The sequence below is a fragment of the Fistularia commersonii genome, chromosome 9 (assembly GCF_037954325.1).
Source record: "Fistularia commersonii isolate RoL2024-O1a breed Wild chromosome 9, RoL_Fcom_v1.0, whole genome shotgun sequence".
Lineage (NCBI taxonomy): Eukaryota > Metazoa > Chordata > Actinopteri > Syngnathiformes > Fistulariidae > Fistularia > Fistularia commersonii.
This window is the reverse complement of record NC_141292.1, coordinates 12846496-12867537: the sequence shown is the minus strand read 5'-3', so window position 1 is coordinate 12867537 and position 21042 is coordinate 12846496. Positions and strand designations below refer to the sequence as shown.

The 21042-nt window shown below is 38.5% G+C and overlaps 1 protein-coding gene across 1 annotated transcript; it reads left to right on the top strand.

The window, feature by feature from the left end:
• Window positions 1-660: 660 nt before the first annotated feature.
• On the top strand, window positions 661-20727 carry LOC147231255 (5-hydroxytryptamine receptor 4). The gene is made up of 6 exons (XM_086153099.1): window positions 661-819; window positions 10464-10545; window positions 11431-11610; window positions 15298-15498; window positions 17091-17244; window positions 18952-20727. The coding sequence occupies exons 2-6, from the start codon at window positions 10523-10525 to the stop codon at window positions 19615-19617; spliced, it is 1224 nt and encodes a 407-aa protein (XP_086009225.1). The 5' UTR covers window positions 661-819; window positions 10464-10522; the 3' UTR covers window positions 19618-20727.
• Window positions 20728-21042: the final 315 nt, after the last annotated feature.

Sequence of the window (21042 nt, the reverse complement as noted above, 5' to 3'; positions counted from 1 at the left end):
CCCACACAAATATGGGGCGAAAATGTACATTTCACAGACAAAAAGGCCCCCGTCAGAATCAAAACCAAGTTCTTTCCCGGTTTGAGATGAAACATCTTCAAGAAATTAACCAAGTCTGATTTCCAAGATTAGATCAATCAATGAGCAGCATGACCGGGATAACCATGAATCTTCTCAATTTCCATCTAAATCCTTAAGCAAATGTTATTACTAATATGCCATAACAGTGATGTTTAAAATCAGCCAGTTACTAGCTCAAGAACATTTCATTCAGATTCTAAATTGAATTAATTTTCCTCAAGCCAGGTCTGTCCGGCCAAATTATGAAAAGGACATGTTTTCAACTCCGAGCAGAATCCGGTTCAAGTGTTCCGCGTAACATCCACCACCCATGCAGGTGTTTCAGCCAAAACCCATCCAAGTACAGTCATGCCCAAAAGTTTTTAGAATGACAAAAACATCTGACAAACCTAAAAACTCTGTAGGAACAGACTTTGTGAAAGTGTCATTCTCAAAACTTTTGGCCATGACTGTAGTCCGATTGGGTTTCAAGCTCTGCAGAAATCCGAGTCATTGCAATAAACAACCACAAGATGGTGGCACCGACACCTCTCTCTCCCCCCAACCGTGCACCCCCTCCTTGCCCTCCCCCTTGCCCTCTTTTTTTTTTTCCTCTCTATCGTCGAACTACACGAACTGTCAGTCATACTGCAGGTCTTAATGTTTGTTTTCCTTTCAACCGGATTACACCGGCGCTCTGCGGAACCCGCGGCCTCACTTTCGATTGGAGGAATGACGGCGGCGGGGAGCCCGGAATAGGTAAGCCCCTTATAATAAAAATGCAAAAATAGAATTAAGAAGAAGCAAACTTTTGAAGACCCGAGGATGAAAAAGAAAAAAAAAAATCATGTTTCTGGTTGCTGCGGTCACACCATCTCTCCATTCTGAGGGTAACTGCCCAATAGATCATCTGATTATTTGTAAAATAGATTAGTTTAGCAGTGCACCCCCCCCCCCCAAAAAAAAAGGTCAGTCACTTAATTGCAATGTAATTTACCTAACAGCACTTTCATGAGCACATTTGCAACTGGTTGCATTTTGTCAAGAAACTTATGCAACTCTCAGCCTGTTCCATCACTTTTCACCATCTAAGGTTTTTAATCAGCGTTAACAGTGTTACTGCTGCACATCTGTTTGATAGCATGGAGGTAAATATGAATTTAAACTGTTTCCAAGGACTATACAAGTGATCTAAAACTATATATGTTATCATTCATATCCCAGTGCTAATACTACCAATTATATGCATGTACCATAAGCTTTTATGTGACAGAGTCATACATTTCAGACAGATTTTGCTTCAGATTAAATGCTGAAACTTTGCCCAGCAAGACTTTATGAATAGTTTCATGAAAGTACATGGACTATTCGAAAGAGTGTTGTGGTCGTCTGATGTTTAAACATATTACAAATATGCAAAACATGTAGGAAATCATAGTTCAGAGGGGCGGACGACAGAGAGTGTTTCCCATTCTACCTTGAATTATATGTGCCGATGTGAAAGCAAATACCCCAGCACGGTCTTCCATTGACGAATGCCGTCGACACGATCAGTTAGTTTGACTTCTGAGTAATCACAGGGAAGTGCTACATTCAAAACATAACCGATCATAGTAATTCAGAAAAGGTTTTTCATTCACCGCTGGGCCGACTATCGCCTATGCAATTTAGGGGCAGATGATGTAACAGGTGTAACGTTGCCTTGGTGGAAATGCTCTGGATTTCGCAACCTACCAAGATTATTCTAGATGCATATCTCACACACTCACCCATGCTGACAATTTTATTTTTCATTTATTTTTCATTTATTCATCGAAAAAAGTCGAGAAGGCTGACCTATTCCTATGTCCGTATGTCTGTGTTTATTTAACTCAATCAGTCAAGTTGTCAGGCTGGAAAACTAAGGTGAGGCAATTATTTTGTCGTTGTTGGTTTTTTTTTTTTCAAGACCTGGATTTTTGTCTGAATTGAATAGATACTTGAAAGTGTTTCATGTCCTTCTGGCTAACTTTTGCCCGTATTTTCCAGCCTCAGCTCATTAGCCTGATTCCGAGGTCTAGCCAAGCTTCATTCATTATCCATGGCATTTAACAGCAAGACATCCTTCTTTCATCTTTTTTTTTTTTCTTCCAAAAAGGAATTAATAGAAAGGGCGGCGTTGTTGCACAGTGGTTAGGGCTTCCGCCTCGCAGCGAGAGAGCTCCTGGTTCGATTCCGACAGGGTCCTTCTTTTGTGGACTATGCATGTTCTCCATCCGGTATTCTTTGGTCCCCCCACAGTCCAAAAACTTGCAGAAGCTAAATGGAGACCTTAAATTACGCTGACATTTGAACGATAGAGTGAATGACTGTATGTCTTTATTTGTGGCACCCTGATCTACTGGTCCAGGTTGTACCCCGCCCCTTGCCCGGTGACAGGTTGGATAGCCTCCAGCCCCCCCTGGTAACCCTGAGTGCAGGATAAGAGGTATAGATAATGAATGAATGAGCAAATATTTAGGGTCAACCATTCAGAGCAATGGGAGGGTGGGAGAGAGGTGAAGATGATGGAGAAGGGTGTTAGAGGTTATCTTTGACAGAAGAGTGAAAGCAAGAGTGAAGGGAAAGGTTTATATTAAGACATCGGCGAGATCAGCCCTTTTGTACCACTTTGAAATGGCGACTGACCAAAAGGCTTGAAGAGTGACGAAAACTGCATGAAATGAGCACGTGGGGCGGCTGAGGTTCGACATATTTTTTAGACCAAGTCAGAGCGGCTAGACTGAGATGTTTAGGGCGCGTAAAAGGGAGAGAGCGTGAACGTGGGTAGAAGGATGTTGGGAGATGGAGGACAGGGGGAAGAACAAGTAAGACATTTGTGGATAAAGTAGAAAAGGACATGTGGTTAGTAGGTGTGAGAAAGGGAAGCAAATTTACTCTGGTGACGTCCAATTAGGGAGAATCTGAAAGAGGAAGGAGAAGAATGAAAAGCAAATGACCGGCAACAAAGAATGTTAAAAATTGAACTGTTTTTACTGTGGCAGAGAAAATACATTTTAAGGATAATCACACCATTGCTCTTTTTCATTTGAATCATTGAAATTGTCAGGGACTTTCTTGTACAATTCCTTTTCATCGCAAAGCGATGATTTATTTCACTTTTATGTTAAACTAACTTTTGGCAGGAATAACATTTCCATCAAAAACGTGTGTTTTTTACATACATAAAACTGGTAGAATCCCAGGCAGGTGAGAAAACAAAACTTATCCTTCTGTTGCTTTTGTTTGAGGTATAGTATGCTCATATACATTTCATTTCGACCACAGTATTTTGTTATTTAGCCATTTTTGAAATATTTTGTTTTTCTACTTTATATGGATACATTGTTATATAAACTCTCATTGTGACTCTTATTGTTACCCATTTCTGACCTTATGGATTTTAAGATTTGTTTAATCAATGTTATTGCAGCACTGGCTTCGTTTTGATATATAGGACTGTCTCCGAAAATTAGAAATATTAGAATATTGTGATAAAGTTCATTATCTTCTGAAATGCAATTACAAAAGAAAATGTCATACATTGTGGATTCATTACAAATCAACTGAAATATTGCAAGCCTTTTATTATTTTAATACTGCTGATTATGGCTTACATCTTAAGAAAACTCAAAAATGCTATCTAAAATTTTACAATATCATGAAAAAATAATTTTTGTTTTTGTAATTGCATTACAGAAGATAAAGAACTTTATCACAATATTCTAATTTTCTGAGACAGTCCTGTATAACGGTTGCTATTACAGAACTAAATGTTATCTTTCTGCACTTATTTTTTTATTATATTTTCCAAGCATAATTCCCCATTATTTGTCAAATTACCAATACCTACTTCTCACCTCATAACAAATAAGAGACCTGGTTAACTCCTGACTGGGGTCTTTCTGTGTGGAGTTTAGATTTCCACCATGCCTGTGTGAGTTTTCTGTGTTTTTTGGTTTCCCTACACACTCCAAAAACACAGGTGTGAATGACACAGTGAATGGTCTTATGTCTGGATATGGGGTGTGTGATGAAATGGCAACAGGTCAAGGGTTTACCCGACCTCTCACCCAAGGTCAGCTTCGGCACCACTGCATACATGTACACTGAATAAGCAGTTCAGACAATGACTTTATGAATTCATTTCATTTCAATCTTGCTGTTGTATCAGATGGTTTTGTAAAAGCCTAAAAGGTTGGCAGCCAAACTGTATATTATTGAATGGCATATTTATGCTGATAATGATCCTGTCAAATATGCATCCATTCACAGAAGTTTAAGGGTTCTTACATACGGTGACTTTAAGGATTAGGTTTTCCAGCCAAACATAAAATGACCAAAATGAATGACCGGTATTTTTACTCAATTTTCGTTGACAAATATGGTCTTTAAGCTGGCTAAACTGTCCCCAGATGTTGTCCTGATTTTAATCTGCCTTAAGTGTCCTGCCGCACATCACATGCTCCATTTACAGAAATCATTTGGGTCGAAAAAAAAAAGACAAAACATCCACCTAGTTGATTTTAATTTCTTTTTTTTGACTATACACATTTGTTTAAGGTAGTAACTTTATTCCACATAGACTTTGTCCACCAGGATGTGCTGTACCTATTTTTAGCAGGTGGCCCACTTGTCCATCAAAGACTCTGACTTTCAAAATCAGTGTGATCACTGGTAACACAATTTGACAAGAACACCTCGGATAGTTTAATAGATATATAGATATTCCTATCTCTTCTCATCTATTTTTTCACTTTCAGTGACAAAGAGAGCCATAATTTATGACACTAATTAGACAGCTATCGATAGCTGTTCAACCCCTGCCACAACCTTTATGGGCGGTAGAAAGGGGTTTGGGTTGTGCAGAATGAGAGACATATGCGCTATATTCTTATATTTGACAAAAAATAACCCTAATCATAGCCAACCACCAGTGGTCAAATTAATTCTTCCATCAATTTACCACTGCGAAGTACAGATCTGCTTCAGCGAAATCAGTACTATAGAGCAAATTGTATTAGGAGGTATAATAGTCGTATATCTCAGAATTTCTCTCAAATGGTGAAGGTGAATATCGCGCTGAATATCCTCATTGTAAAATCTTGTAAAAACTAGAATTTTTTAATTCTAAACATTTGTGAAGATGCTCAGTCATTCAGGCCATTGACTATCGTTGACTAACTTGAAGACATTTTCACCTCCGAGCGTCTTTTTTCCGTTATGTAACAGCTGGGGTTGGAGCTGCGCACAGGTCTAGTTTGAATGGGGTTCATTATGTTAATGAGTGTGTTGTTGGGCATTTGGGCTGAATGGGCTTTTTATTCTAATGTTTGTGTCGTTATTTGTCGGTCATTTGGAAAATATAGGTTATAATTGGGGGAACTCACCTGAGTTGGAATTTGAATAGGTAATCATAAGGCCAAAGTCTAGAAGTCGGTTTCTTTTGGGTGCTTTTAAGTTGCCTGGTGTGGGTTGTTGACCGCTCTGGGGGAGTTGGAGGGTGCAGATGGATCTGCAGGCATGTATGTCCAAAAGTCTTGGGATGGATCTCAGCACTGAGTTTTATGTGGATGAGAGATTGTCTCGAAGGCCCCTCCTTATTTATAACTGGTCGTGGGAAGCATTTATCAAGTATGCAAACTAGTTTTAAAACTGTGTACTAGGAATGGGGGTTGGCCCTGGTCTTCTCGCTGCTGACTGGTTGAGGAGTCACAGGGCGTTTAAATTAAGTGGTTGGAAAGAAAGTACATTTTATTGGTAAACTGAGCAGGTTTGTATGGTTTTTGTTCATTAAGATTGGATGAGTCAGAGTCGCCTCCCGTCAGACACTTAGTCACCGGGTACGGATGAGTGTATCTGCTAATGGTCATCAACTTTCAGATTGGCAGAGGTACAAGGCAGGGCTGTTTTCTTTCACCCCTACTGTTTGCACCTACCATAGAAACCCAAGCTGTGGCAACAAGGACAAACTCGAGCATACAGGGGTGCAGTCATAGCAGAATAGCAATATAAGATTACTCTGTATGCGGATGATGTTTTGATTCTTTTGACTAGGGGTAAGATATCCATTCCAGCTCTCATTGAGGTTATGAAAAAAATCCAGTAGCTTTTCAGGATACATAATCATTTTTTGAAAGTCAGAAGCAATAGCTTATTGCAACAGAGGTCCTGAATTGGGTGCATAATGGGGCGACATAGGAGAAATCCCTAAAACCCCATCTGCCTTACCTGTAAAATGGCCCTCTACAGGATTTAGATTTTTGGGAATACATCTACTTTTGACCAAATTTACAACGCCAATGTTTGTTACTAGGTTTGAGTGCATTAAATTACATTTAGACGAGAGATAGGACATCCCTCTGATCTCCTGACAGGGTGGGGTTACCGTCTTGAAAATAAATATTCTACACATGTCATACGCATTACAAATGATGCCAATCCTTTTCCAAGTAAAAGTATTAACAATTTGAAGTGCAGCATTAGCTCCATCGTTTGGGTCAAGAAGGGTCCGCAACTTAAGTTGGCTACTTCATGTCTCTCATCCTCAGAGGGTGGTTCTGACCTCCCTGACATTTGTAAATATCAGCTTAGTGCTCAAATGTGCTTTATAGCAGACTGGGTACAGAGAAAGTGGTTGGATATTGTGAGCTCTATGTCCAGATTCCCCTTAACAAACTTATTATTTCTTAAAACTCTTGAAACTCTGAAAGCCACCTGTAATAACCCTATTAGAGTCAAATTATAAAACCTTGGTGGACCATAAGAAGGCTGCAAGGCAGTCTGCAAACTCCCTCTGTTCTTTCTCCAATAAGTGGAAATCTTGACTTTTTGTCAGGTACGACAGATGTTTGTCTCCAATTCTGGCATCTCTAATGTGTCTGATTTATGTAATGGGCCCATGTTCTTTTGTCCAGTCATCAGGAAAATAATAAATTTAAAAACGAGACTTTTTTTCCCCATTATTTGCAAATAAGGGATTGTGTCAGAATGCACATCGGGACATTTATTTCTAATTACAGCTATTAATGCATAGAGAATATGCTTTTTTGCTCACAGAGGAGCAGATCTATAAACATGTTCTATGATACTCTCAGGGACTATGGCAGTGGTATTGCCAGCTATATCATGTGATGTCAGAAAGACAAAACAAAACAAAAAAAACAAACAAAAAAGCAAATCATCCGTTTGCATGTTAGATGAACAATTACAGTGTTTTTGAGGTGATGGGTGAATTTGAGTGACGGGTGAAATACAATGTGGGACTGAAGTTATTTTAATTTCATTTCCAAATCACTGCCATTTTACCTGTTTTGGTAAAATTAAGTCATAATTTTGGCTTCTCACTTTGTCTCTTGAACAGCAAAACAAAGGGCAGCGGGTCCGCTTAATGCATTATTCACATCACTCACTTTATCAAACATTCTATATAACTTATAAAGTCAATCTCTCTCATGGACTATACTAATAAAACAATTGCCAATGTTAATAATAATGTAAATAATCAGTCAGTTACACACAATAAGGTTTTACTAAATTGTATGACAAAAATCTGGGTCACATGTCATAAATCATGTAGAAGTACCAGGATAGACTAAACAGTCAGCTATCTCAAGGTCTCTTTGCTAAGAATAACAGTTTACAAAATAACTCTGCATTTGAGAATACAATAACATGTCTGCCCTCTTACAACCCGTGCTGCAATATTACACAGGAAGTTCTTACTTCTTATCTAAGAAGTAGTAGTTGCAGCAGACTCAGCAGTATTTCCAAGGCGCCGCATGATCTCAAGCTCCTCCTAGGGGATCCCGAGGCACTCTGAAGCCGGCCAGGAGATGTAATCCGTCCGAGGAGGTCCACGGCCTACCCTGGGGCCAGCTTTGGTGGTTAGGATGACCCCTGGGCGCCTCACGACGGAGGCGTTTTTTTTTTTTTGGACAAAACCTAAATAGAGCCCATCTACCTGAGCAAAAGCACACTGGGGGTATCACTGCAGACCCGGAATGTTGATCGGGACGGAGCTGCGAAACCTTAAATTAAATAAAAATGGAATTTAAAATACAAGTAGGACACCCTTCTGGACATCTAGTGTTAAAGGTCAGCAGAAGTCATCATAAAATGTCTCTTAATATATTTTTGTTCCATTTTTCTATTGGCCAATTCATTTGTCTTGCATTAGTTAAAGACTAGTAAGGAGGCTTGTGTCAATTTATATATAATTTTGTAAATCTGATTGAGAGAAAGATAAATACCATCTAGTGTTAAAGGTCAGCAGAAGTCATCATAAAATGTCTCTTAATATCTTTTTGTTCCATTTTTCTATTGGCCAATTCATTTGTCTTGCATTAGTTAAAGACTAGTAAGGAGGCTTGTGTCAATTTATATATAAATTTGTATATCTGATTGAGAGAAAGATAAATACCAAGAACAGATTACTCTTTCCCCTCTGGGCAATTGCAGTAACAGTCATCTGTATATTTTGACAGTGTATTTGAACTCCATCTCGTCACATACCAATCTGAGCACTATTGTTAAGTTGACAACTTTGACATTTAAATTTATTTACCATGCAACATGAGTTTGTGTCTCCCTATCATGGCTGGATTACTTAGCAACCCCTGCTTACTGAATCAAGGGCAGAATGGTCATATGCTGTTTGTTTCTGATTAAATTCTTATTTGACCAAGTGTATTTAAGATTGTACCTTATCTGCATCATCTCTTCAAAGTTAAATGAAAAAAATGAAAGTGCAAACCGCTGTTTAAAAGCTTTATGTCATCTTCTCTTCTAAAATGTTCACTATTTGTGAGGAACAAAAACACACACGTTTCATGTGTGTATCAGTGATTGGTTTTAAACACCAACTGTCTGATCCAGTGGATCATCAGTTCCATACATTCTCTCCCCTTTCTCACCATTTGAACCTGAAAACAACATCCCAATGCATGAAAGTATCTTGATTATAAATATCGTCCGATTTTTCAAACTGTAAATCCCGACAGGAATATTTTTTCAACTTCTGATTGTCTCAATGAGATTGAGTTCGGGCTTCACACTATTATTTATTCCACAATAAAGTAAGATGGCTTTAGTTCAAAGGGTTCAAATTGCAATTTGGTAGCCTTTTGTAAGTGTCAATATCCGGTACGATCCGGACACTTACTGATGCCAATTTGAAACATCATCATCAGTCTTAAAATAAAATAAACTTGAGTGAGATTGCAAAATCTGCCAAATCAACTACATAATATGGAAAGACAAAACGCATTGAAATCCTCAAAATAACCACAAATTTTTAAACAAATAAAGCCAAGCTGACACTGTGCCATAATGATGAATAGAGAAAATGATGGGGAAAGCAAGTAGAGGTAATGGTCAGTGTCCCACACCATGTGTCAGGCAGGAGGGAAAGCTGTAAAAACAAAGGAGTCACTGGGAAAAACTGGAAAAAAAATTTACTGGAAAAAAAAAATCCAGATACTGCAGGTGGATAATCATCAAACTGTGGCAAGTCAGTCAATTGATCTTATCCCATCTTAATAATCTCAGCTATTTTTATTTTTCCACTCATGACTAGATGATTTATATCATTTACCATAATAGTCTGTATTTTTTTTTTCTTTTCTTTTTTTGGTTGTTGTCTGATTCCTTTTTGGGCATCTACGCGTGAGAGAAATGATGGATGTGATTCAATGCTTTTGTTTAACCTTATTCGAAATGAAATGTAATTTACTGTACATCAAGTGGAGGTTTTATGCACGCGAATTACAAAAAAGTCTCACTAATGGACCTAAATATTAAACAGAGGAGCTGCATGTAGTCAGTCATAATAGATAAATACTCCAACTCCTTGATCTTAACAGCTGTCCAAAAGAGATATGGATTTTTTTTAAGTTTCAGTTATTGAGTTGTTATTTTCCAAAAACATTAATGGACTGCAGAATCAGACAAAATGTCATTTCACATATAAGCGCAAGGTCTGTTCAATCTATACTGGCCCCCATAAGATTGTGTATTGGACTGATAAGTGACCTTTGACCTTTCAGGTGTATCAAAAGATGAATTAAGCTTTAGGACTCCAATTAGCTAGTGGAATCTGGCAAAGGAAGGCAGTGGCTATTGCTGCTGTTTTGCTGTATACTGTGAATATCGCACTCTCTAAAATGCCATCTACATACTCACATGTGAGATTTTTCAATGGAAAATCCACCAGTTAGTTTGTGTACTATGAGGTGGAGGGCATGTGTTTGTGAGTAAGTGAAAATGGTAGGAGCATTCAAATAAGCAGGCTTATAGTTTTAGAAAACTATAAACTCATAGGCAAAGATGGTAAAATTGTATTGGTGTGTGTGTGTGTGTGTGTGTGTGTCTCTGTGTGTGAAAAGGACAAGAGCATGGGGTGACGAGAACTCTCCTCTGCTGATCTCAATGCAAACAGTCAGTGATGGCCACAACATCTCCTCCACTGTAAGTAATACAATTTAACTTTTTGGTCTTCAAATAATGCTAAACTGAAATTAAAGCATGCATTTGTGCATCTTACTTCTGCACTTCTGAACGGCGCTTCACGATAAAGCATAATTCAATTTAACAGTATATTAGAGTGATGCAGAAAATTCATGAAAGCTGTGGTTAGGTGTGTTTTAGTCGTGACAGTGAATATATTGGTGCAAGGATACTGACGTTGGAACTGTCAGCCAGGAGGCCCACAGGAAAACCCAAGGGGAGATTTAGTTAGTTGGTGGGAGAGAAGTTATGGTAACGTAGACGATTCCAAGCGGTGACCAGCGAGTGGCTGTTAATGGAGCCTTTCAGTGAGAACGGTTGACGATTATTCACCGCTCAGTCTGTGCTTGACCAGAAAAACGTTAGCATTCTGGCAGTTTACCGCTAATGAATAACAATTACACTTTTACAATGTAATTTAGTTGCAAAGGTACACCAGGATCTCATTCTAGCATTGGGAATTTTATGCATTAGCAAGAACCTTTGCGTGCTGCAAATATATTGCCTCCCTAGTTTTAAGACACGGTGAAATCAAAACTGCGTTTCTTTATGTCTAATTTTGGTTCGAGTCTAATGGAACATATTGCTAGTAATTTGCAGAAGATGCGTTAATAAAGTTAATTTATTGTAACGGTGGTTGATGTTCCCCATGTCATTCTCTTGGGACCTACTGCATATTTCATGTGATTTCTGAAGAATATTAACATGCCAAAACAAAGCCAGATAAGAAAATGTTCATCCTTCACGAGGCATAGATGAATTATCAAATTGTGTTTAAGAAAATAACAACTGACAAATACGTACTTTTTATTTTATTTTTCTTTTCAATTTATTTCTGTTCTGCAGTTTGTTGGATGAACATTTTAATACAGAAAATGAACAACAGGACCACCAGCAACAAGAGGAAGAATTTCTTAGTATACTGGAAACCATTGTTCTCACTATCTTCCTCTCCATCATCATCATCATGACAGTGTTTGGAAACCTGCTTGTCATGGTTGCACTTTGCAAGGATCGACACCTGCGGTGAGCGGAAAGAAGTAAAAGAACTCCAGTTTTGCTTAGGGTCCTGTTCAAATAGGTGATTGCATACTAAATGTCATAGAGGATCACTAAATATTAAACATGCCATTTAACATCTTGTGTTAAACTGTGAGTATTAGATGTTAATACTGTAAAAACAAAACACAGGAAGTGGAAAATAATGGAAAAAGAAGTAGTTTCAAATAGCCGAATGCTTCAGAGGTCGGGTTTTGATGGAAACATAGCATTTTAAAAGCTCAAATATCAATTAAAAAAAAAAAAAACTCCAAAAGCTGTCATTAAGTATGAGAGTATTCACAAGTTTCATTGAGTAGAAGCCTTAATATAAAGCCTTTGCCATCATTTTCATTGTTTTTTGATATAATGAAAACAGGACTGTCTCAGAAAATTAGAATATTGTGATAAAGTTCTTTATCTTCTGTAATGCAATTTAAAAAAACCAAAACATTAACTTTTTATGATATTCTAATATTTTGAGATAGGATTTTTGAGTTTTCTTAAGATGTAAGCCATAATAGGCAATATTAAAATAATAAAAGGCTTGCAATATTTCAGTTGATTTGTAATGAATCTAGAATGTATGTCATTTTTGTTTTTGTAATTGCATTACAGAAGATAAAGAACTTTATCACAATATTCTAATTTTCTGAGACAGTCCTGTATAATCTCACTGACAAATTTGACACAGAATGGTTTATAAAATAAACATCTTCTGTGTGTCACAGGGCCAGTAAGACACCACGAGTAACACTGGTGTGACGTGCTGCAGGCATGCCTTGGGTTTTTTACAGTTTTATATTGAATTGATTCAGTATTTTAATGCTACCAACAAGTGCAGAAGAGTGAATCCACACGCTCACAGGTCCATTTTCTCATCTGCAAGTGCAGGTGCACAGCACAAAACTCAAAAACAATGTGTGGATATCAAAATGTTGAAGTAGGCGGGCCAGTATGTATAATTAAATGTACCCTTTATTCACAAGTCTCCATCTAGTCAAGTCTCATCACTTTTTTCATGTTAAATTGTAGATATTCTACAATTAGTGAGAGAGGTTGGATCAAAGTCCAACATGTGCCAAATAAAAAAAATAAAATAAATAAAAACATACAGGCATTTGTATTGAACATTTTTTTCATGACCATGCAGCTTTTGTCAAGTTGGCTTTATCTTGCGAGCATGTTGTCTTGGCTTCCCGTTTTATTTTGAAATCTATCTCTCCTTTCGTTTCAGATGATTTGCCCTTTCCCAACTGTGAATTGTTTCCCATTTCACATTTCCTTGTGTGTGTACATATATTCAATTTATCCTGCCAGCCAGTGTGTTCAATGTCCTCCGTCCAAGTCAGTTCTGGTACTTTCTGGTCACTGAGTGCTTCAGTTACAGCAAAAGAGTGATTTTTTATTTTTTCGATTTTTGGCGATTTTTGTTTTCCTCATCCTCATTTCCTTTGGTTGGCTTTGTTTGGGTTTCTTTTGATTTTTGGCTATCGGACATTTTCTTCCTTTAAAGCTACTTATTTATTTGCACTTTGCCATTGCCATTCATTTCCAGCTCGGTTGTGACAGAACAATCTAGCCAACACGAAACTCTGCGCATTCGGATCATCTGACAAGGGTCCAAGCACAACAGAAAGAGCTGAAATCATGACAACTCGTGCTTCATCTCCACGGATATCAAATGGACATTGTTTCAGATTTAGGTTCTGCAATTCTGCAGGCTCATCTGAGCCACCCTCAGCCTCAGCTCCAAACAGAATAGCCATTTGAATAGCCATACAGAACATCTCAACCAGGAGTTTGAGACGTGCCTCTGTCATCTCTGACAGCTCTTCTTCACGAGGTTCTTGCTCCTGGAGCGGCTTCCGGCATGTCACCGTTCCTATGTGTCTTTAGTTGCCAGACCCTTGTCCTCTTGGAGGCAAAAAAGGGATATCTCTGTCTTGTCAGCTCATGTTGTGGTCCAGCGTTGCCACTGTATCTGAGGAGCCACCAATAACGTCCTCCAATACAGTGCTGGCTGAGTGAAGAGGACCGCAGATTGGAGTCGCCAACGTGCTCCCTTGCCAGATGGATCTGGCTCTCAACAAGGGACTTCCCTCTCCATGTACCCTCCAGGAAACTGGAGAAGGGGACAAAGGGGAAAACTTTCCCCTTCATCAGCCCATTTCCCGTATCCATGGTCCCTTGATGGTTTATCCGCTTTTGGTCCGGTCACTGGGAGTTCACCGCACCTTTGACAGGTCAAAAAGAGTCTTCAATGGTATGGTGACAAACCCTGTTGGTCCTCCAGCTGGTCGCCTGGTCTATGTTGTCAAGTCCATTCTGATGCTGTGGCACTCAAATCCGGGTGGACTGTGAAGGGCTACCCTTCGGAGGAACAATTTTGGGTTCAACCAAGCTCCATTGTGGACCTCATTCTCTTCTCTGACTTGTATGATTGTCTGGGAAACTGTATCATGTTGATTTTGTCTTGTGTCCATATTCTCATGGCTTCTTGTTTTATTTTGAAATTTGCCTTGTCTGTTATTTCAAGTGACTTGACCTTCTCTTCAGTCTTATTGTCTCCCTATCTTGCTGTATCCACCTGTTCCCCATTTTTCTATGTGTGTGTGCGTAGTTCCTTTTGTCATGTGCTGGTTTGTCTTGTTCCATTTATTAGTTAGTTAACCTACATCCGTTGCATGTTCTCTGCCCAAGTCAGGTCTGTTGTTTTCTGCCTTCTGGCTGTCATGAATGTGTGATTTTTAGTTTGTGTCCTTCTTAATGAGTGACCTTCGTAATCAGACATTTTCCCTGTTGAGAGTGATTTTTTTTTGCACGTTGCCATTCATTTTTTTTTTTTTTTTTTTTCCAACTTGGTTCCCTGAGTCGTGCATTAAACTTCTCAATTAAGTTTGGACACATTTCCTTTGACGACCGTAAAGCAAATAAAGTAGATTAATTCAGGAGTAGTTGAATCTAAAATGTATGTAACCATTCTATGCATAGCTCAATATATGAACAAAAATAACATTAAATGGTAGTTTTTCACCCATGCCAACTGTTGATAACAGATCTGAAAAAAAAGCCAGAAGATGGATGTTGGATGTTTACTTTCTATTGACTCAATTCTCTCAAATATCAAGACAATTCTGAATCAATTCAATTTCATAAAAGAGAGGACTTCAACTTGCATATCGTCACCCTCTTAAAATAATCGCCTTAGTCATTTTTTTGCAAAAATGTTTCTTTTTTTGCCTAAATCATCTTGCCAAAATTGCCTACATCCTCAGTTAAACAGATTGTGCCATTCTACCCCTTTAGTGGAAATTGCCGATGTCAAGAGTGTGTCAAATGGTTCAGTTTTTTGTGTTTCCTGAAAAATTTGAAAAAAATGACGGAGGCGATTATTTTAAGAGGGTGACGATATGTCACCGACCATCGGCCCTACACAGACACACATACGTGATGTAACAGTAGTAAATGTTTTTATTGTAAAACAGCAGAGGTGAATTAAGTTCAGAGTGAAATTATTCATCAATGAAGGTTCATATTTGATGAATGCATTTATTTATATTTCATTTTTATGTGGGGAGTTTTGGGGGGTTTGGAGTGAAAAGGAATTTTCTTAGCTAATATATGTCTTTATTTCCTATGTCACCTTCCTGCTTTTTTTTGTCTCTTTCTCAGAAAGAAAAAGACCAACTACTTCATTGTATCACTGGCATTTGCTGACCTGCTCGTTGCTCTAGTTGTTATGCCATTCGCTGCAATTGAGCTGACCACAGGCCAGTGGCAGTACGGAGAGATCTTTTGCCTTGTTCGAACATCTTTGGATGTATTACTGACAACGGCGTCTATCTTGCATCTCTGCTGCATTGCATTGGACAGGTTTGTACGTTAACACAAGTTAAGAGAGATTAAAAGAGAGTTTTGGAGCTGAAATTGCATTGTGGCATATTTGTCTTATATACCATTATGTTTATTTACACTTAAAAAAGAGCTGTCAGGTGAAGCCATCTGAAATTTGGTTGTTATGAATACTAGTTTATATAGGTTGCACTGAATTGAAACTTGCTGTCATTTCAAATTGGAAAATAAAAAGCAATGATGGCTCTATAAAATGAAGACAATTAGAAACAAAAATTAAAAAAAAATGAGAAAAGGCTGAATAAAAGAGAGAAGAGAAACAGCAAGCTAATAGAGAGCGAAAAATTTGTAGGATTCATTTGTACACGGGCAATCACATTATAGGCTGTGGCCGTATATAGCAATGGATTTTGCCACTAAGGGTTTTTCCTTATCTTGTCTTATGGGGATGGACAAATTCTCAAATTCTTAATAATTCAGTCGGTGAAATTACATTCCAATCCATCAGGACTAACATATGCTTCAGTAGTGTTGCAATGCTGTCAGGAATTAACCATGATTACAAAAATGTAAACAAAAAAAATTCTCACCATATATACTTGTATACATCCAGGGTATTAATCAGATACAAATAATCTGATACTGAGAAGATAACATTGATTCTTTATAGGTGCTTTACAGGAAATCAAGCATCTGACACACGAGTGGTGCAAAAACTGTTTTATTCAATTCCAGATTTTCATTAATATTCAAAGATCTGATATGTTGAGTGTCTGACAATTAATTGCGTTAGGATAGCTTTATAGCCACTTACATTACCTTGAAATAATTTGAGCAGTACACTAAATTATTAAGTAGGTTATGCACAACTCAGACAGTGATAGGTTTGATGCAGATGATATGATCAGGAAACACAAGGTCAAGCAATAACACCTAAGCTGTGTTCTGTCACAACATACTTGGAATCATACCAGACATACTTTGTCTTGTAAGGTTTTTACTACTGATTCAAAGGAAAGATGCGCGTCTTTTGTCTCCTGTCAGAATTCTTCAATAAATCTCAAGGCAAATGAGCCTCACGTCGAAGAGTAGTCTTTTTATTTTTCATTGATTTCTTTGGATTAGCAGAATATAAAGTTCAAGAGACAGTTGTGATGGAGGGGATATTTCCCCTAACTATCTTTTCAACACAAATGTCCATCGTTGTTGTTCGAGAAGTGGTGAACCTTAATTCCTAATTCTTGTGTGTTTAAAAAGTTCTTCTCGAGCGATCTGTCCCAAGGGAAATAACATGCAAAGATTAATTCAACCAAACGGGGTTAAGTTTGTATTGATTTTCTTATTTGAAATTGAAAACAACGGTGAAGTCCAGTTATATTTCAACTGTATGTTGATATGATTCTTGTTTTTATTCAGTCCCTCTTCTTTTTATTGATAAAAAAACAATATCATATCAAACTAAAATAAATGAAATTGAAACTGATTTAAAATGTACCATGTTCACATAAATGTTCATATCCAACATATTTGAAAGAGACAAAAATGTACTTAAATATAGCCAAGTCGACATGTTTTTCCCATCTTGTGTTTGATATGTTTGTGTTTTATTTTAGGTATTATGCCATCTGCTGCCAGCCGCTCGTCTATAGACACAAAATGACGCCGATCCGAGTTGCAGTAATGCTTAGTGGCTGCTGGCTCATTCCCACATTCATCTCCTTCTTACCCATCATGCAAGGCTGGAATGCCATCGGCATTGAGGATATTGTAAGTCTTCAGCGAATAAGATCAAAATCCAAATACAGAGTAATTGGCTCAAGCACAAATGCTAGTTTGTCAGTCTCAAGAGTAGAAATACCTCCCTGAAAGGTCTTAAGAGATGTTCATTCCGGGAGGGTAACCCTTCCAACCAAATATTTTGTTCCTCCAATAAGATTTACAGCCCATCGAACAGTTACCGGCTAATACAGTTATTACAGAATAATTTCAGCCGATGCCGAGGTTTCCTTGCCGTGAGCAACAATAGTACTTCCACAAGCCTTTCCTGCTGGTTTGGATGCGTTTTGTCACGAGATAATTTCCAAAATAGATCCAAATTAGCTGAGGAAACGCCCCAAAAATGGATAAAGATATTTGCTTTTATACGACTCGACTTAAATTACACATCTTTGTTTTCAATTTGTTAATCTGGCAGCTTCCAAACAATGATCCTCTTGACAAATGGATCACCATAACATTGCACAGGAGCTTAGATATTTTAATCTTAATTATTTGAACAGAGTAAGCATGACAGTCATCAAATGCTTTGAAATGGTCTCCTGATGAGCCACGGTTATTGTAATCTTAATTAATTAATCTTAATGATTTGGACAGAGTAAGTATGACAGTCATCGAACGCTTTGAAATGGTCTCCTGATGAGCCACAGTCATTGTAATCTTAATTAATCTTTATTAATCTTAATTAATTAATCTTAATTATTTGGACAGAGTAAGCATGACAGTCAACGAACGCTTTGAAATTGTCTCCTGATGAGCCACAGTTATTGTATAAAAGTGAGACGGGAGATGTGAGGCAGATAAGAGGTTTAGACAGCGGTGCTTTAAAATGAATAAATACGAAAAGATGTATGTGTCCACTAGATTTTAGAGGAACTCCAATCAGATACAAACAACAATCGTGAGCGTAAACTTAAATTTAAACTTGTTTGTGATAAAACCTTGAGCGTGTGATAAAGAGCATACTGTTTTATTGAAGCGTGACGATACAAAATATCAGTGCAGTCGATATCAGGCGTGTTTTCTGCAGATTGGTATCTTGGTTGAAAGAAGGCATCGCTTGATTACATCCAAAGTCAAATGTGTGAATGAGAGAGTGAATTTGTATCTCTATTCGGCCCTGCGATTGACTTGTGACCGGTACCGGGCGTACCTTGCCTCTCGCCCGGCAACAGCTGGGATAGGCTCCAGAATCCCCACAAAGTACAGGATAAGTATAAATAATGAATGAATGAATGAATGACTAGCTCGTGTGCGCTGTGGCAACAGTCATCCTACAGATGCTGGTCTACCAGATATGCAGAGGTAGGAAGAGTAGCCTGGAAAGCAAGATCCTGTCAGCAAGGAGAGGGGTTAGCTTTCTTACTGAGCCGCAGAAAGGTGTAGAGATCTGGATGAAAGTGCTAGTAAAGAAACAACAAGATGCCTAAAGATGACGTGAACAGACTGACAAGCACAGGCTCACAGCCCAGGCTACCTGGAGAGATGGATCAGTGGCTGAGACTGAGCTCTACTGGAAGAATATCTGGAAGAAAGAGGTGTCAGACAACAGCAACAGCCCACGGTAGCCTCCCGGACTAGGACCATATAAAAGTTACCACGGCAGCACATCCAAAATGAGCGTATCGGACGAAGTGCTAGACAGCAATCGGGGCCGGACTTAATTTAAACCGAGTTTGTGTTTTTTGTCTTTTCCAGATTGGGGAGAGACAAACATTCACGGGTGGCTCCAAAGATACGAGCTGTGTGTTTTTGGTCAATTGGCCGTACGCCCTCATCTGCTCTGCGGTGGCCTTCTACGTCCCGTTGGCTCTTATGGTCCTGGCCTACCAACGAATCTATGTCACAGCCATGACCCATGTTCGACAGATTGAAACACAGCAACGTGCCGTTTGTGCGCCGATTACTGGGACATCTTCTGTAATCACTTTAAGATCCTCTACTTCTTCAGACCCATCGGAGCTCTACCACCTTCAGACAACGCACTCTTCATTTTCAGAGCAGGCTCCTGTTTCCAACAGCCGAATATGTGTTGAGACAAAGGCAGCAAAGACGCTGGCGATTATTATGGGTTGTTTTTGTCTCTGCTGGGCACCATTCTTCATCACCAATGTGGTAGACCCCTTTATCGACTACTCAGTACCTTGGCAGCTGTGGACAGCCTGGCTATGGCTCGGTTACATTAACTCGGGACTAAACCCCTTTCTTTATGCCTTCCTGAACCGGGCGTTTCGGAGGGCGTTTCTTGTGATTCTCTGTTGCGGGGAAAATCGCTATTTTCGACAGGAAAACTGCTCCTATGAACATGCCAACAGAGTTTGTTCGGCTTCGTCGGTCAACGGAACATCCATGGAACTGAGGTAATATTTTGCCCGTCTCTTATTCAATATAAACTATATTGGTTTGCCATACACAAATTCCATAATGTACATACATTGCATTGAATTTTTAGGAATAGCTACGTAAAACGGCTTTGTGCAATATTTTACAAAATCTGTATTACCAACTGTGGTCATGTACCGTACATCATGTGGCTGCTTATTTTGTTTGTGTGGCAATCCAACCAGAAGAGACACTGTGAGAAAGGGGCTACCGTATTTTTCGATGTGCATACATCTCTTGCCCCGCCTTTGCCAAAGTGGGACAAGCCTGTGGACTATGGGAAAGTCTGTTTTCTTTCTATGTTGTTGCTATTATTGTTGTTCTTGTTGATTCCCAACAATAGACCACACTCTGTATTGTTGTTTCTGCTAAAGCTATACTGACAAAAATGTTGTTTCAAAGTAAGAGAATTTCCATGATGCTGGGTTGTAGCTTAAAAGTGGTTACCTATATCTTTTCCTGTGAAAGGCCCCCAATCCTCCACGCGCTTTTGCCAATGTTTTAATATCATCTTAAATGTCTAATGATGTTTGAACAACTCTATTGTTCATATTAGATTGACGTATTTTATTAATTCCAAATGTGATGGAATGTTTAATTCTAAAAGCACAGCTTCAATCAAAGATATGTGTTATTCGAGCACATTCTTCATTGAGGAACAATCCTAACAAATGGACCGAGGAAACGGACAATGTCAGATCAAAAGGAGAGAGAAAAGAAGAAGAAAGATTAAGGGTCCATGATTCCTTTAAAACGCTAAAAATTTATTATAGTTTACTCCAGTACACTGGCTTTCCCACAGACCAATCATTCCACACATCTTGTCTTTTCTGTTGGGAAACTGGCAACAAAAAAGAGCAGGAGAGCCGGTCCCCCCCTGCCATGGCGAAGAAAGTGAAGGGATGAACTAAAAGTCGGGTGGTAGGTGTCTGTTAGCCTGAATTTTATATATTTTTTTGTCCTCATTGTGCATGTTTGACTTGTATGACTTGAAACGTGGATGAAAAGGATAAGAAAATGTGACTTGCAAAGAATCAAACCATTTATAAGGAAATCCGTAGAAAGTCTACCGTAATGACCTCAACATTGAAATTGGATTTGCATTGTTTACCCACAAATTTGAAAGGAAAAGCTATTGTTGGATGCCTACAATAAGGCTGTCATTGAAGACAAATGTGTCATTAAAAAAAAAAAGGGGGCAAAGATATTAATGTGAAATCTAACAACCCTTCTTATCAAAACCAAAACCTTTTTTGAGACATTTTCTGTTGATCATGTAGTTTGAGGAATTATTTTTTCATTTCATTTCAATCCCTGTTTAGCCAAGGAGTATGGCTCTTATTCAGCCCCTTTCAGGCTTTTGCAGAAGCCAGTGAATCAGATAAATCCTTGAGTTCGCTGTTAAAG